Below are 17,986 nucleotides of genomic sequence, written 5' to 3'. Positions count from 1 at the left end.
AAACCTGCATTCTTTCTAATGGCCAGCAGGGGGCGACTCCACTGGCTCCAGAAAGTAGTCCGATTGTATTGAAGTCTATGAGAAAATGACCCTACTTCTCACTTGATTTATTACCTCAGTAAACAGTTTCCTAATGAGTTTTTGATCTCAATCGCTAGTTTCAAGTCTTCTTCAATACAGCATGATGCTCATTTTGTTAATTATGGTCCTGTTTAAGGTAAAATAGATGATCAAGCAGCGTATGCTTTAGGCATGGCTACTTGTGATTGACAAGTCGCTACCACGGCTACAACGTTGATGACATAACCATGGCGTAACCCCAGATTCACAGAGTATAGATGTAACGGCTGCCATTTCACAGTGTGTTTCCAGTACATGAAAATTGTAATATTTTGGTTGCCTAAAAAAGTTTTGTTCAGCGTTTTAGCTCTGTTATTCGCTAGCAAAAATTAGCATTTGCATTAGCATTAGGACAGTTAACCATAGACTGTAAATTCACCATGCTAACCAAGCTAGCAGCTAGTGATAGTCAGTTCCACCCTCTCGTCCAAATATGGCCACTCCTGGCTCCAAAAATCCAAGATGGCGATGGTCAAATCCAAGATGGTGATGGTCATATTGCTAAACTTGAGGCTTCAAAAGAGCAGTCCTCAAACAATGGGTCACATCACTGATTAACTGGCTGTAAAAGTCGAAGTGAAGCTAAATTATCTCAAGACAGTGACGCCTGTTATCACAAATCACTAACATAACACACATGTACAGATGATCAAGGTTTGTGGTTTTATTTTAGTTGTTTATGTCATTTTGTCATATTAACTGTGTGTCTCTCTTCTTTCCTTCAGTTCTTTAGATTCAGACGCCACAGCAGGGCCCCTGAACGCCCCCTTTATAGCGGTCTGACAGCGACACTCAGCAGCATGTTGGTGCAACTGCAACTGCATTTTTTTAATATAAAAAAGCTGACAGAGAGCAAAATCACAGTTCTTTTTGTTTTTATTAAACACTTACTTTGGCAATGTAAACGCATCTTTCATCAGTAGCTCACAGGGTCTTACAGTTAGGCATAACCTACTCACATTGTTCAATAAATTGTTTATGAGAAATTGTCTAATAAATAAATTTGATTTAAACATAAAACATGTGAAAGAACTGGCGACTTTTTCCTTATTCAATTAACTTTATATTGGCCCATTTTCAATCTTTAGTAGTTGCAAACTTCTCATTTAAATATTGTATGAAGCCTTTAAGAGAGTCAATTGACTTTCAAAATATATTTCTGATGAATAATTAGAACTTTGTGGTTTTTTGTTTTTTAAAAAAAATCCGTGCACTACTTTATGGGAAAAACGACAAAAACATTTTCCGCTACTAAAGTCACGTGATTTCCTGTCAACTGCGGAGGTAGAGATCCAAGATGTCTGCCTCCGTGTCCGCCATTTTGTCTGCAGGTAGTTAATTTTGGGCGGCCCGCGGGAAGGCGGGGTAGGACCGCCCACATCCACCACCTCCTGATATAACGAGGCGCTCGATTAGTCGATGTTAAAGACAACGTAGCTTGCTGCAGCCCAGCCAGGAGCTAACACATTATCTCCAGTCGAAGGTAAACACACCGGGGACAGAACCATAAACACAGAAGAAATGGTTTTAGGCTGTCAAAATGTTTGTTTTTATCCTCGCTGAATGACGAGGTTCTCAAATTAGTAAAGTCAGCAATAGTCACCTGTCTGCTGGAATATGGACAGAAACTCCTGTCATGTTGTTTCAGCTCTTAATAAAAACTAACAAAAGAAACCCTACAGAGAGGAACCTGTTAACTGGGGAACGGTTACTTTTTTGCAGCATTTGGTCTGTTTTGTCCAGATCTTATAAAATCAAAAACAGTAGCTGTTTTGCAGTGTATTGTGACGTTTTTCTTTTTCTTTAAAGTCCTACACACCACCGACGCTAGTGTGATGTATAGTGATTGGGCACATCAGTAGCTCATTCACAGCTCGGTGAAACTATTTAGATAGAGCTGCAACTAACCATTATTTTCATTATCGATACATCTTATTGATTATTGTCTTGATTAGTCGATTAATCATTTACTCTATGAAATGTTAGAATCTAGTGGAAAAAATGCCACAGTGATGTCTTGAGTGTGCTTGATTTGTCTGACCAGCGGTCAAAATTCCAAGCGGCAACCCCGCGGAAGCGCCAAAAACTGTAGTTCCTCGAATGGCCACTTGTATCAAAGAACTTATATTGATAAGAAGTGAAAGCTAATTGGTCGTTCCATTGCAACATCAGCGCACAGCAGCAGAGCTCCACCTCCGCCATGTTGAGCTGAATGCCACTAACGAATCAAAGACCTTAATGACACCAGTGAAACGTCCCGCCTACAAAGTGGCGTACAAAAGTAAAACAAAATTCTTTCTATTCTATTGTCATATAATGCCTCTACCGAACTGACATGTGTTGAACAATGACAAAAATATTATAAACATGCATACTATTATAACTATTTACTTACTTATATATTACATTTATGAAAGAATCAAAGCAGAAATCATGGGTTCAGATTTACAAATTCTGAGTGTTCCAAATAGAAAGATATGACACAACAACTTTTTGCCCTGCTTCAGAGGGGCAAAAAGTGAGCAATGGACATAAATGGAGACTATAAAAATCCAGCATTGTTGGATTTTGAGAAACCAGGCAAACTTTTTCATGTTGAGGACCTCCAAAATAGATGCACAATAGACCACAGACCCGTGTTTGAGGGCATTTTGTCTGGAAAAATCCCCTCTAAGAAGATACATGGGATTTCTGGTTTTGGCCGTGGTATCAAATCAGGTATTGAGAGTAGTAGAACTTCAGAGGTAATTGTATTATGGTGACATCACTAGTATATACTGTAAGTGTCATAAAATTTACTGATGACTTATCTTGAGAAATTCGCTATTGCGCTTCTGATTTGGCTGTGAGATACGCTGATTTTGGGCACATAATATGTGATGAATTTGAATGAATGTGATGATGTTTTCAGTCCAAAATGGCGTCAGCCCACAGAAGCGCCATCTAGTGGCGGTTGTCAAAAAAGCACCAGAGTTTCGTCCTTTGTGCTTCTATACTCTTTGCCCGCTCTTCAGAAACCAATGGGTGACATCACGGTGGTTACATCCATATTTTTTACAGTCTATGCAAAAACCTAAAGATATCTTATTTATTGTCATATATGACAATAACCAGCGGAAAATCCTGTCATTGGAGCAGCTGATACAGAGAACATTTGACATTTTTCCTTTTTGCTTTAATCAATGAATTGACTAATCGTTGCAGCTCAAGACTAAAACTCTTATAATACCCAAAATCAAGTCACCCAAATGTTTTCTACTTTCCAAAAGGATGACTGTTAACAGGATAAAAATCCAAATAAAAGAATGAAACAATGAAGTAACTCCCCCACAGCAGGAAAACACATTTCAGACAATAAAACTCGTCTCGTCCCTGCTGAGGGAATCCTGCAACATATTGTGAAGTCCTTTGATCACTGCATGGGGTCACCTACTGACCAATCAGAGCTCTGCTCACCACGAGGAGATCAGGCCAGTTCTAATGCGAAGACTAAGCTTTTCCACCAGTGAAAGTCTCAAACTTTGCAGATCTAATGATGTCCAGTAATGAGCAGTGTCTGACCCCTGAATACACAGGATAAGCTGCACCACTTAACCACAGATGGCCCACACCAGGACTGTGTTGCTCCAGCTAACTGTGAATCCATCACTATCACCAGCACTTTGTTTAGTCTTCGCACTCACAGTGTGTGTGCTGTTGCGGTGTGAAGAAGGCACGTTTGCTCATTGTTTCCAGCTAATTGTCATATAATGTGCATCCAGCCTGAAAGATCATTAGCTGAGACGACTCCCTGGAGTGTGAATCAAGTGAGCCTGGAGTTCAATTTGTTCTGTTGAAGGTTTGAAATCCATGACAGTGCATGTGAGAGCTATTCAAACTGCTTTCATCCAACCAAGGTGACGCAGCTCTAAAGGAACAAGTTGGCACTGAAAGTAGAAAAGATGCAGAGCCCACATCATCATCATCATCATCATCATCATACAGTAGAAAAAGAGAGGCTGCCACACACAGAAGCTCTTAAACTATTATATGAACAGACTGATTATTCCTTTTGGAGTTATGTCTATGTCAGGTAACAATACGTCCCTCGTCCCCAGAGCTCAGAACAGACAGGAAATAAGTCTGCCACGTTTAAGAGGGGAGGAAGGGGACACTTGAACTCTGTATGAACTTCAGCAGTGTATGTTCCTGTCCAGTGCGGCTTGCCTGGCTCACATTTCCATCATGTTCCATGTATTAGAAGGGTTACTGTTTGGAGCTACGGTGTTATTGTTGCTGTCTATCAACTGTGTTTGACAGGCAGAGACGAGTCCAGCTGAGGAGAAAAGGAACATTGGCCTCTTTGTCCCAGCTCAGGACACCTGTGTGGGAGATGAGATCTTCACTAGAGGTGAGAAACATACAACTTGTGTAATGTTAAAGGTTCAGTTCATCCAAATCACCAAAGTTATTATCATAAATATCACTTTTTAGATTAATAAATTAATCATTTAGTCTGTAAAATGGTTATTGATTGATTTTCTATCGATCCACTAATTGTTTGGCACTGAAACCATCTGTTCTGCTGTGGATGTGGCTCATGGTTCCACTATCATTTCCTAAAGAATTTGATCCATTATCATAATTGACACTTGTTTACTATCCTTACTTTATCATGAAATAATGAACAAGGCAACATCTAGAAACTGCTAGATGCGTTTAAAGTTACATTCAGATTGAACCTATAACTAGCTAGCAATGTTTGCACCAATCATGTGTTTGTGTGTCTGTGTTGTTTATGTGACAGGAACTCAAGCAGAGCTGCAATGATTAATTGCCAACTATTTTGATTCATTTTTTAAGTAAACAAATGTCCAAATTCTCATTTCAGCTTGTCAATGTGAATATTTTCTGGTTTCTTTAATCATCTATGACAGTAAACTGAATATATTTTGGTTGTGTACAAAACAAGACATTTGAAGACATCACCTTGGGTTCTGGGAAACAGGGATAGACATTTTTAACCATTTTCTGACATTTTATGTACCAACAACTAATCAATTACACGAGAACAATCATTGACAGATTAATCAATAATGATGAATAATCGTTAGTTGCAGGACTAAACTCAAATTATTTGCAACACCTTCTAATCTTTCTGTTGTGGAGGTCTATGGAGAGCTGGAGCTTGATGGCTTGAGTTTTGCTCTGACATGTACAGATGTATGATAGTCTAAATTATGTCTGCTGATTTGAATCAACAAGTGGACCAAGAATGAATTTTGAGACATAGGAATGTATCCAAATATCTGTCAATGAGGTCTTTCACAGTGTTTCAATTTAAAAAAAAAATCAAACTTCTAACATGTTAACAACAAAAATGCAGGAAATATGAAGTTGTCTGAATAATCAACAAATTCATTGGATATATACTCATCTATTAAATAATGTGGGAGACTTTCCAAAACATTCATACATTTTTCTTTTTTTTTCATGTCATTTATCTTGTTCCACCATTGCACCTCATTTAACCTCCATATCTTTGCCTCTCTGTTGCCTTAGAAACAGTGTCGCAAAAACAAACCCAGACCTTACAACTGTCAGCGGTGTGACAGAGCATTCACATCATCGCAGCACCTGAAAGACCATCAGAAGATTCACAGTGGAGAGGGACTGCACCACTGCGAGCAGTGTGGGACAGTGTTCACTCAGATACACACCTTCAGATCCCATCAGCGCGTTCACACCGGAGAGAAACCGTTCCAGTGTGAGCAGTGTGGGAAAGCATTCAGTCACCAAGAGAACTTAAAAATCCACCAACGAAACCACAGCGGGGAGCGACCGTATGAGTGCCAGCACTGCAAGAAAACATTCAAGTCGCCGGCAAACTGATCCGTCCGCTTACCAAGAACACAAGTATATCCACACTAGAGAGAAATTGTACCCTTGTGACAAATGTAAGAGCACATTTAGTTCTGCTGCTTCTTTAAGGCAACACAAACGTCTCCACACCGGGGAGAAACCGTTCAAGTGCCAACACTGTGAGAAAACCTTCATTTCTGCAGCCAAGTGCTCGTTACATGAACACATCCACACTGGGGAGAAACCTTACAGCTGTGATCGCTGTGGGAAGACCTTCAGTGATCCGTCCTCATGCAGGAGGCACAAGAACAGTCACACTGCTGCCAAACTATCAGTGTCAAGAATATGAGAAAACCTTCACCAGTTTAAGTAACCTGAAGAGACACCAGTGGGACTGACCCTAACTCTAACCCTAGCCAGAACAAGGGATTTACTACCTCCTGTTGGGTAAAAATATAATGAAATGTCCCTTTTTTGAAGTTGGAGTTCCCAGTCAGGAGTATATCAACCCCAGTTCTCCATGTAATGTCCTAACTTGACTGTACACTTTAAAGCACGGTTTCCACAGACTGATAACAGCACAGTTACACAGATCTGTTACTGACTGACATGTGGCCACCAGATTTGGCCGCCAAATGCTGACAACCAGTTCTTAAATGTACTGACTTAACTAATGGTGCAGCATATGCATGTGATCAATCAGTCCTTTTTTATTTATTTATTTTTTTAATATTTTACTTTTTCTTATTACTGTTAATGTAATCAGGTCCAGATTTTCTCTGCAATAGTGCTTGAGGTTTATTTCATTCAGCAGAGTTTAAGACCACACAGACAGTAATAGTTATGTCTTTATTGGCATTTTTTATACAACTATAAATTCAATGGCCTCTCTTTTCTTTTATCAAATCAGTTAGATACTTTATATGCTGAATATTTATTTGTTTATTTCTTTTAAAAACACAGATACAAATCTGTTTATGAACACATTATATCAATTATATTTGTTGCTTTTTGGGAAAATTTACAGAAAACTATATTCTGTCCAACCTCACAGGAGAAAAAATATTTTAACCACAAAGTACAATTTAATACAACATAATAAACTATGATCTGACAGATGAATAAACACCCACATGTGATTGAAACTCAACATTCTAGCTTCATAGAGGAAGAGCTGTTATATTGTTTAAGGGTTTTATATTATGTATCAGTTCTGACTGCCATTTTATAATACAATGGAAAACAAATGACAGAAACTGTCAGCGCCATCTAGTCTCAAATGACAGTAATTGCAACATTATGTACAACATGGTGTCAATGTTACTGTTAATATTAGACATGAATATTTTAGGTTTTAATATCGACATTATTACTGATATCACATCTGATAATAGATATAAATTCTATATATCTTGGTATCAATAATGTAACTAACATTTACCCATCTTACTATAATTTAAATCTTTGACCTAAATTTTTAACCATTGATTTTTAAATGCTCCATTATTTCAGTTTTCAAGGTTTTACTATGGTATTGTGTTCTAAGTAAGACTTGATTTTGATTGAAGTAAGACTATAGATTTGCAGTGCTCCAGTCACATATGGACAAATATATAAACAACTTACCAACATAAGCTGAAGACAAGAATGATTCAGAGATCGTTCATAGCTGGAGGTAACATGAGTCAACAACTCCGTTCCCCTGTCAGTTTCATTTGGTCTTCACAGAGTGTTGTGAGTGGGATGGCCAATTATCACTATTTCAAATTTAAGAGGTCAAGTTTCAAATTTTTGTTTTGTGCGATGTAGCACATGTTAGATAACAAATTAGTTACACCAGCTTAGGCTCCAGTGTAAAGAAATGTTCAGACCTAAGGAGAGAGAAAGGACTGGTCTTTTTATGTAACTCTTTATTAACTTTTTAATTGGAAAAAAAGAACAGAACAAGAACAAGCCCATAGGTCATTATAAAATCACTTAATAACAAGTAGAGAAAGAAAACATCTGAACAAACCTACACAGAGAGCAGATATTCAAGCAATGTATTCATCAATATTCAAACCTGACTGCACTCTATCTAATAACGGGGAAAAAAGCCATAAATATAAGACATGCGAGCAGTGGTGGAAAGTAACTAAGTACATTTACAAATATTGTACTTAAGTACAATTTTCAGGTACTTGTTTCCCAGACATGGAAAAGTATTTCCATGTGATGCTACTTTATACTTCCACTCCACTACATTTCAGAGGGAAATATTGTACTTTCTACTCCACTACATTTATTTCACAGCTTTAGTTACTTTTCAGATGAAGATTTGACACAATGAATAATATAACAAGCTTTTAAAATACAACACATTGTTAAAGATGAAACCAGTGGTTTCCAACCTTTTTGGCTTTTGACGTCTTACAAAAAGCAGTGTGTAGTCGGGGTCACATTTCACATGTCTATGAGTTGTTAACAGCTCCACCAAATAGTGATTTTTCCCTCTAAACTTCTCACATGCTTTCATTTCAATAAATGTTCAAATGATCCAATATTATAGTCATAAACCGAATTATTGGACAAACTGAGATTTTGACCAGATGATGATGCTAGATGGAAATACGAGCGATCACCATCAAGTTATTACAATTACATCAGTAGCATGAACGTCTGGACCAGTTTCATGGCCCATCTGGTAGATATGTTTCAGTCTGGACTAAAGTGGTGGACCAACAGCCAGAGTGGCTGATAGAGATATGTTGCTAGCATGGCTAAAAACAAAATCAAATGAATGGATTTATATTGTATGTTGTGCCAGGACAAAACTGTAAAATGGACAATAACATAGCCAGTGATGCTGAAGGAAGAGCTGAAACATATTTCAGAGGTCAGCATCAACATCCACAGAAATCAGAGCAGCACTATGTCTGAAAGGCAGACAGACAGCTACACATGCTGAACATGACTCATGCCCTCAGAAAACACTCTGAGCCTTGATACCGATGGCTGACAAACAGAGAGAGACACAGCAACCAACACAGCCTCCGCTGGGTCCCCAGTGTCCTCAGCAGCATGTATCTGCATCAGTGCTAGCTGGGCTTTTGTGTTGCTTCTGAACAACATGGTGTTCAGAAGCATGGGGCAGAACAGATGGGTTTGTCAGTTTGAAACTTTCCGCATAATTTGATTCACAAATTGCAGGAGGTTGTTTCTAGTGCAGAGACGGGTCACTTCTCTGATCCTATAGTGAAGTCACCAGCATGCTGCATTTTGAGGACATGACAGGAAACATAATGTCGTAATGAAGGTGAGACTTTGTATATTATGATGAAACTCCCCTCCTCCGCTGGACATATCCATTGATGCTCTACCATTGTACTGTATGTCTTCTATCATGATGTTTTGTGAGAAAAAAAAGACAAAAAAACATGCTGATTTGACACTGTAAATTAAACAGACTATATTGTAACATCAAAGCCACAATTGAATCTAAATTTAGCATGTAGCTTAGCTTACCTTCACATGTTTTAATATCAACATGGTGCTTTTTGCCCGGTTAATATAACCAAAGTAGCTCCCGTTTACAGGCTTCTCACTTTACTCACTGATTCAGCTAAAATGATGATTTATTTACCAATTAACATTCCAATGCTGTGAGTTGAAACTACAAAATGAAACTATTTTCTGTTAATGTTACATTTTCTCCGGCCAGTGTCTGTAACATTATCCTTCGAGAACTGACCCTGACCTTTAGTGCACTTTTTCAATTATTTATTTAACCAGGATATATCTGTTCTGAGGTGTCACATCCATGCTTCATTTCTTCCCCCAGATGTCACCCTGGGGCCCTCTGGTTACCCCCTAGTCAGCCAAAGAGCCTTTTTGGTCAGTCCCTGCCCCCCTGTGTTGCGTGTCTGAGATTCAGCCTGCAGTATACGCACTGTTACTCAGCTGGGGGAGTTGAAAAATGTCACTGTAGTCTTGCATGTAAAGTTTGTGAACTATTTCTTATTTGACAGTTTTAGCTGCAGGAGAGACTTCTGTGGGAGACTTTTCAGGAGACTTCTGCAGCCCACACACTCAAGCAACAAAACAACAAGCTAGCCAAGAAAAGCTGAAGTCAGCCGTCTCAGTTCATAGAAAGAGAGACATCACAGCAGAGACTGGGGTTGGATGGCCACATCTGAAAGTAACAATTTAAGTACCATGGCTATATTGAGAAGGTAAACGAAACATGGAAAGGCCTCAGTGGACAGGAAACAGGAATGGAGTCCACCAAAAACTGGCTCACCAACCAGGCGAAGCAGGCAACTGTCCAGTGGCCCCAAAAGCCCCAGGCTTACTCCTCCATCCTGGTCCTGGTCTTGAAGAGGGACTTTGTGTCAAAATCTAGTTTTAATAAATTAATTGTTTTAGTTATATATTTAGTTATATTGTGCTCATTTGTTGTAAAGTTGTTTTATCAAATTGCACACAGAAAACGGAGGGCAATGTAGTATTACTGCTTCACAGTAGGACAGCAAGACTGCAACCAACAACTGGTTTTATTATCAAAAGGTCTGACAATTATTTCCTTTAATAATCGATTGATTCTCTAATGTATAAAATGTCAGAAAATAGTGAAAAATACCATCTTTATTCCCTGAGGCCCAAGTTAACACATTCAGGCTCGTTTTGTCTGATCAACAGCCCAAAGATGTTATTAACCAGAAGTTTAATAGTGTATCATGGAAAACTGGGAAAACTAGCAAATATTCTCATTTTTGAAGCTGCTACAAGGTGAATTTTTGTTTTGTTTTGTTTGGTTTTTGTTTTTTTTGCTAAAAAATAACTTGAACGATTACTCAATTATCAAAATTGTTAATCAATTAATCAACTAATTATTTCAGCTGTACCATGTATAGTGGGGGTCAGTGGGGCCCAAACAACAAACCTATACCCTTTGGCCCTACAGGAGATTAATCTACCAGAGGTGGTCCTCAACACAAAAACAACAGCACAGCTCATTTCTTTAAATGCTTACAACCTATGTTCATCATTTTTCCTTCACAAAAATTGATGGAAATAATTGTGCTCGCCAATCGCGGTGTGAAGTGGGAACGAACGTAATGAAAGTTACAGAAATTGTCAGACTCATCTCCCTCAGTTTCAATGTCAGAAAGGTGTGTGTGCTCCATTGTGCTCAACTCATACTGAGCTCCCCGGCGTAGTTGCCATGGTAAATTTCTGAACAGCCATTCAAAGCTTTGTCCGTAGAGTGTGTATTTGTGCAAACATACACACAAAGTAACATGTAGCACATACTATATAAAGACAGACACACATAAGCACAGATATTGCATTTCTGCTCAGCGCTGTGTAATAAAGCACATCTCTCTCCTCTCTGTGTCTACTATCCACCCCCAGTCTGTTCATCTCACAGCTCCCGTCGTGTTATTGCCATGGAAACTCAACAGAGATTGCAGTGTTGCAGCAGCAGTGAGGGGAATAGGTGTAGATTGAGGGTGAATGGGTGAGACAGAGGAAGTAAACTGGGACAGATAGTGAGAATATTATAAAGGGAATGTAATATCTTTTCAATAACAAACCAGACTTGTACTGTGTATTATCCCCACCTCCCCTCTGTTTATTGAGTCTCTGTAGGCATATTCAGGTCATCTGACTTTCTTGCTGATCAGAGTCTCCTTCCCTCCCCATCTTCGTATAACCTATTTTTTTTCAATCTTTGTCCTCCCTCTCTCCCTCCATATCAAAACCCCTGATTTTACAGCACTGTTTCCACCCACGATGATGACATAATGAGTTTAGCCTCAGTAAACATCCCTGTCTTTGTCCCCTCCTCTAGTGATCAAGAGTGATCCTGATTTAAATGACCTTATAACGTTATAACTAGGCCTTATCACTGTCACTCAATATGCTATTAATAATCTGAATTGCTCCTATTAACACATCCACTTCCTGTCCTCCCCTCCCCTTCTGTGAGAGTCTTACTGGTGATCATTTTCTGACTTGGCAACTTTAAAGCTGCACTACACCACTTCACACAGACTGTTATTTTATAATTAGCTATAAGGGGAATAAGCAGTATTTCAAATATGGAGGATGTTTGTTGTGATTGTTAGCCTGGTTCCAGACCTCTGAATCTCTGCCGACATCTCTAAAGTCTGGTGGTGTGCTAATTGATGATTGGTAATTAAGAACAGTGACATCATCTTCTTAACTTGGGACAATATCTGTTCGGCGCAACTGTAAAAACATTCCAGCAGTCAAATACATGCAAATAACACAAGGTGTAAGTTTGCTTTGTGTTTGGTCTTTTAATGGCTTGTCAAGTTTTCTTAGAAGAGTTGAGTGGTGCTCGGGGGAATTTCAACTCATAACCTCAGTAAGCTGTCTCTAAAATCATGCTCTTAGCTACCAAGCTGGATCTGCAGAAATGGTTCCAGTGTGGATGAAATGATTGCAGCTGCACAGTTGTAAGTCAACTTACAAAAGGGATGACTCTTAAATCAGCAGATTAGGGGGAAAAAATATTTGTACGACTCAATTTAATATCAGTTTTGGTGTGGGACACCTGCTCTCACGCTGCCAAATAACACCAAACAAAGCCCACACAAAACACAAAGCCACTCCTTAATGAAAAATATACTGTGCCTGTATAGGTTAGAGATCCACTCCTGACATGTTTTTAAATATATAAAAAACTCTGCTTCGAATAATAATTTGTGTCTGATATTTTTTCCACAAAAAAGTTAAATTATCCCATTAATTATCTCATTCTATGTATCATGTTTATTAACATTATTAAAAGGTTTTATTTTCCATCTGATGTACATTTACATATTTCATGTTCATTTTATGTCCTTCTTGATGTAAGGCACTTTATATATTTTTCATTCCAAATGTTTTCCTGCTGGACACAAGATGTCTCCTACTTCACTGTAAGTCCATTCTCAGTGTTTTTGTACTGGAGGCTTCAAGTTTCACTTGTGTAAGTTGCATACTGCACCATGATTGGCTCCTAACTAGTTGTGATGTCACAAATCATGCCCATAGGCCCGCTCCTTAAACTCAGAAACTTTCCTCCTTCAGCAGATGAATGTAAAATCACACTCTGCACATACATCACTCTGCACAGTGAAGCTCAAACATCCAACTGTAGGAACAAAAAGAAAAACACATGTTTGAGTGCCTCCATACTCAGGATACCGTGTGATGCAAACTGTGGCTTTTAAGTCCTTTGCAATGTTTATGGACCAACCTCGGAGCTGGAATGTAGGAAAAAAGCCAGATGTTCAGACAATGTCAAGTCAGCTAATATGAACATGAGGTCAGACTGAATGAATGAAGTGACATAAAATTGCTAAAGTGATTGCAGTTTAACATTTAAAATGTTCTTGTCCAACTACTAAATTTTGAAAGGAAAATAAGACCATTCAGAATGAACTCATGACCTGTTTTTATCTAAATTTTTTAAACGTTGTATGTGCGTGCTTGTATTTAACTGCTACAGGGCCCTGGGGAAGCTGTTCCTTTCACTCTTTGCTGTTTGACTATACTATAATTCCACCCGGCTATATATTTAATGTGCAGTCATATGATTAAACACATTCATTTAGGAACAATCAAGCACAAGCTCAGAACTTTCTATGTCTCCTGGAGTTCTGGAAACATGCGGAAAGACACAGGCAGAAAGCAGACAACAGACTGAGAAATTTTGATATCAAACCTTTATTTTGTTACAGAGACACCACTGGAAAACAGAGACTTGAGGATGTCTGTCATTATCAGTACACTGTCATGGTTGTATGTGTTCCAATCACATATCTTACAGTTCAGTCTAATAGTCACAGTTCAGTCATCTACTCTGCAGTTCATCAGCAACATAGTCCAGCAAGCCCAAATACAATGGGACACTTATATAACTCTAGTCCCAATGTAGGACCATGATTTAGGGCAAGAGCATCTTTTAGAAAGATGCCCAAATCAACCAGTCCAGCTAAAACACTTCTGTTGTCCACACACTGTGCAGATGTGTGGAAAAATAAAGGAGTGGACCGCATTTTATATGAAGTGTAGTGTTACAGTCACAGATTGAATGACCGAACTTCAGTGGCTATTTCTACATGTACATGATTTGACATATTGACTTGGATCCCAGTTAAGATCTGGACACTGAGTGTGAGCTTTGACAGTAACTTGCATGATAATTAGCATTAGGTAGCTAATGTGAAATGAAATGTGAGATAACACTTTAAAACACTACTAAAATTAATATGATGACAAATAACAAATAAAGCAATATTTAGCAGGCTATGAGCCTTTGGAGTTACTCTAAATGGGACACAGCCAACAATGCAATAAATCTGCAGTGCAGTGGAATACAGTATGGTAGCAATAATCATGTACATGTAAACATAGTCACTGAGTGACCAATGAAATACTGAGCTTCACAAATATTCACCGAATACCAGTTGTGACATAATTTAAATTTTTGTCTCCAATTTTCCCTTACACAAAAGGTTTGGGGATTTCTGTGGTTTCATTGTATCTCTCATTTACTTCTCATGCTGATAGCTACGGAGAACACAAACACACACCCAAGTTGACTCATTTTAGGGTCTTGCAGCAAGCAAAGTAGATATTGGGTATATTGATGATGAAAGGCAGAAAGCCAACTTTTATCACTTTTTTAATCAAACGCTGGCAAAATATGCTTTCAAACTGCAGTTATTGTGTCAATGTTTCCTACAACTATCAGCACAGATTTGTAACTTTGACAGGTTTATAACTGAGGTCCTAAATTTCCAAAGTGAAAACCTCATACCCCCCCAAAATAAAACTAGCTATAAAAAAGAAGACAGCTGGCTTTCATGATTAACAGTTGGTGTTTTATACAAATAGACATTTTAAATGATTTCCTGGATTATGAATCAATGTGGAAAATTACACCTAAATTGGTGTTCTTAAAAATGTAATTACGGGAATGTTTCTGGCATTAGACTTCTAAGCCAACTAAACAGTGCAGAAAAATCTGAGGGCTCTATACTGAACACTGGCTTTTGTTCAGATTGTGAATGGATGGATTTAGAGGTGGACTGGCTGAAAATATTTTTTAGTCTATGCTAAACATTAGCATTACCACCTATCTAACAACCCAAACCTGCAGTCTGGGTTCGCATACAGGATATACTGATGAGTATAAAGATACAAATGTCTATTTACAGCAATAGAAACAGCAAACTGTTACTAGTATTGATAATTATAAACAGCTAATAGCTCATGTCAACTGATTATAAATTTGATAGAAAAAAAACCAACTAACTTACACCAAGAATCCAATAAGACAGCTTTACAGTATCAGTTCTTTATATTTTGTAAACAGAATAAAATGATAATAGTGTCACAGTCCAGTAACATGGTAATGGTCTTACTGGACAATCCAATAGCACTGTCTTGATCATATTAAAGGAATTGTTGAACATTTTGGGAAATATATTAGTCATTTTTTCCCAACAGAACTGTTCCATCACATAACTCCCAAAATCTGCAAGTTTTTACATTTTAATGCATTTAACAAACAGGATATGTGTTAATTATTGAGCTTTAGAGGTGTAGATAGGCATATTTGTGAGAGAGCCAGGCAAGCTGTTTCCCCCTGCTTCCAGTCTTAATGCTAAGCTAGGCTAACCATGTCCTGACTTCAGCTCCGTTCTTCACGCGCAGACACAGACAATATATCAATTTTATCTCACTCTCAGAAAGACTGCACATGTCACCAAATGTTGATCTATTGCTTAAAACTATTTTCTACATATATCTTATTCCAATAAGACTGAACAAAAAGTAAGTCTGCTTTCTATCTCTGCGTAGTACTGGAGTCCTTTGTCTGAGGAGAAAAATGAACTGCCATCTGTTGTATCAGTGGGGTTGTAAGAGCATACAAGACCTACAGCAGTGCTGATCCATACCTGGCTGCTGTGAGGCAACACTGGTGATTCACAGAAAGTCATAGAAAATGAACTGAATTCCAGCAGCTGGTTTCCTGATTGACTTAAAGCAGTAACACAAAGTGTCAGTCACATTCGACTGCCTTCAGAATCCTCAAGCAACAGTTGCAGTAGCAGAACACTACAGCAGCAGTGTCATGTTAGTATAAGATTTCCTTCTTGGCTCACTGTAGGACAAACTGTTAGGTATACTGTCCATGTGGCAATTAGCAACAAATTTGACAAACAGATATAAAAGGTTCTCTTTCACTTACACTAAAATATCTACAGTATATATATCATATCAATAGAGATTCAATTAAAGAAAAAGACAAAATAACTATTATAAATATGACATTATTAAATATTTTTCTGTGCATCATTCACATTCAATCTATCTGATTTTTTATGATAAACTTTGACCAGCTGGTTAAACCTATGAACATACAGTATGAGTTGTAACCAGCAGGCCGTTAATTGTGTAACATTAGTTAGTATGATAGCTAGCTATGTAGTTGCTAGCATAATAAACATCAAACCTTACCCTTTAGTTTATCACAAGAACCACTCCTGAACTAAAACTCTCCTTTAAACTGCAACTTTAGCTAGTTTAACACATTTTAACATACCTAATACTATCAAGGGCTAAACTGAAATTTGCTTAAGGTTACAAACAGGTTTTACTTTAGTATTCCAGGGTTTTCAAGCTGAAGTTAATAATGCAGCTAACTAATGATGTTGAGCCACGTGCAAGAACCACTCGTGCAAACAGATGTCTTACATGGCATGTACAAGTGGTTTAAGTCTGAGTAATACAGCGCAAAAGGAGTAGTTTACTGTGGTTAAATCAGGTTTAGCCCCTGATTTCAGTTATGTGGCAGTAATAATCAGGCAAAGTGACACTCTGCTAGCAAATGCTAATTCTTGGGCTCAATATGAGATGAGCAGGGAGCACATTAAGGGGGAGTGTCGATGTAGTCACTATACTTGAATCTTGGCACAATTCCATTTTGGCATCCAGAAATTCTCTTGGACACTATGATTGCAACGTGCCTCTGCTTACTTAAACCATATTTTAGCACAGATGCAGACCTTAAGTTTGATAAGTTTGTGGATTTAGGTGTGGATTCTCACACAAGCCTCTCCTATGCAGGTTATGTTTCCCATTATCAACACCTAGCTGTTGGCACCACCATGACCTTTTTAAATGTATACAGACATATTAATGACAATGTATTAGATAACTTATATTAACCCAATGCAATAATTACAATGATTAATGTTACTCTTTAATTGAAATTGGAAAATTACCACATACCATACATCTGGTTAGAATTTAAATACTTTATCTCATTCTTAATACTCAGTTTAAAGACACCACAAAGACTCTCAATAATTAGACTTTTGACTGTGTGCCTTCTTAATATGCTATAATACAAAGGTTTTCATTGCAAATAACCGAAAACAGTAAAAAACAAAATGAACTGCACTGCATCTTACAAGGCTCAGGAAAGGCTCCTGTCAAATGTATCTTTTCCATCACAACACACTTCATTGTTGCTCTTGTTAAAAGCACATAAATGTATAATCCAGCCTTCACTTTCACTTTAAAATATGAACTGAAATCATACTCCACTGACATGCCCTTTACAAACTAGTTAACATTTCTTGCACTTGATTATAAAACCAAATTCCACAACATCTATCATATCAAAATATACTTTTGTCTCCAAGACATACACTGGGATAAACACATTTATGTATATGGGTTATTTCTTTTTATAAAGACTGTTTCACTGTATCACAGTATTTATGTTAAACAGAGTCTCAATGTAATTTATTAAATAAGTATGAACTCTGGAAACATGTTGTGGAAATTAACAAATATACACGGACTTGTACACATAAATTATGAATTTCTATGGGAATATTGTATCCATTACATTCCTCCAGATTTTGTGACAATAAAAACACAACTGTATCCTGCCATTTACATGTCTTTGTCATGTGAAAATATTTGCAAATGGTTAAGGAAAGTAAAGCAGCTT

At 37.8% G+C, this 17,986-nt stretch overlaps 1 protein-coding gene across 1 annotated transcript; it reads left to right on the top strand.

Moving 5' to 3' along the window:
- Positions 1-1,332: 1,332 nt before the first annotated feature.
- Positions 1,333-7,086, top strand: LOC137193613 (zinc finger protein 625-like). The gene is given in 5 exon segments (XM_067604847.1): positions 1,333-1,603; positions 4,218-4,300; positions 4,420-4,510; positions 5,662-6,003; positions 6,005-7,086. Coding segments are annotated over 3 exon segments (666 nt in total). The 5' UTR covers positions 1,333-1,603; positions 4,218-4,300; positions 4,420-4,492; the 3' UTR covers positions 6,311-7,086.
- Positions 7,087-17,986: the final 10,900 nt, after the last annotated feature.

The sequence above is a fragment of the Thunnus thynnus genome, chromosome 12, assembly GCF_963924715.1.
Source record: "Thunnus thynnus chromosome 12, fThuThy2.1, whole genome shotgun sequence".
NCBI lineage: Eukaryota > Metazoa > Chordata > Actinopteri > Scombriformes > Scombridae > Thunnus > Thunnus thynnus.
The sequence above is the reverse complement of the archived record's forward strand: the minus strand, read 5'-3'. Positions and strand labels throughout refer to the sequence as shown.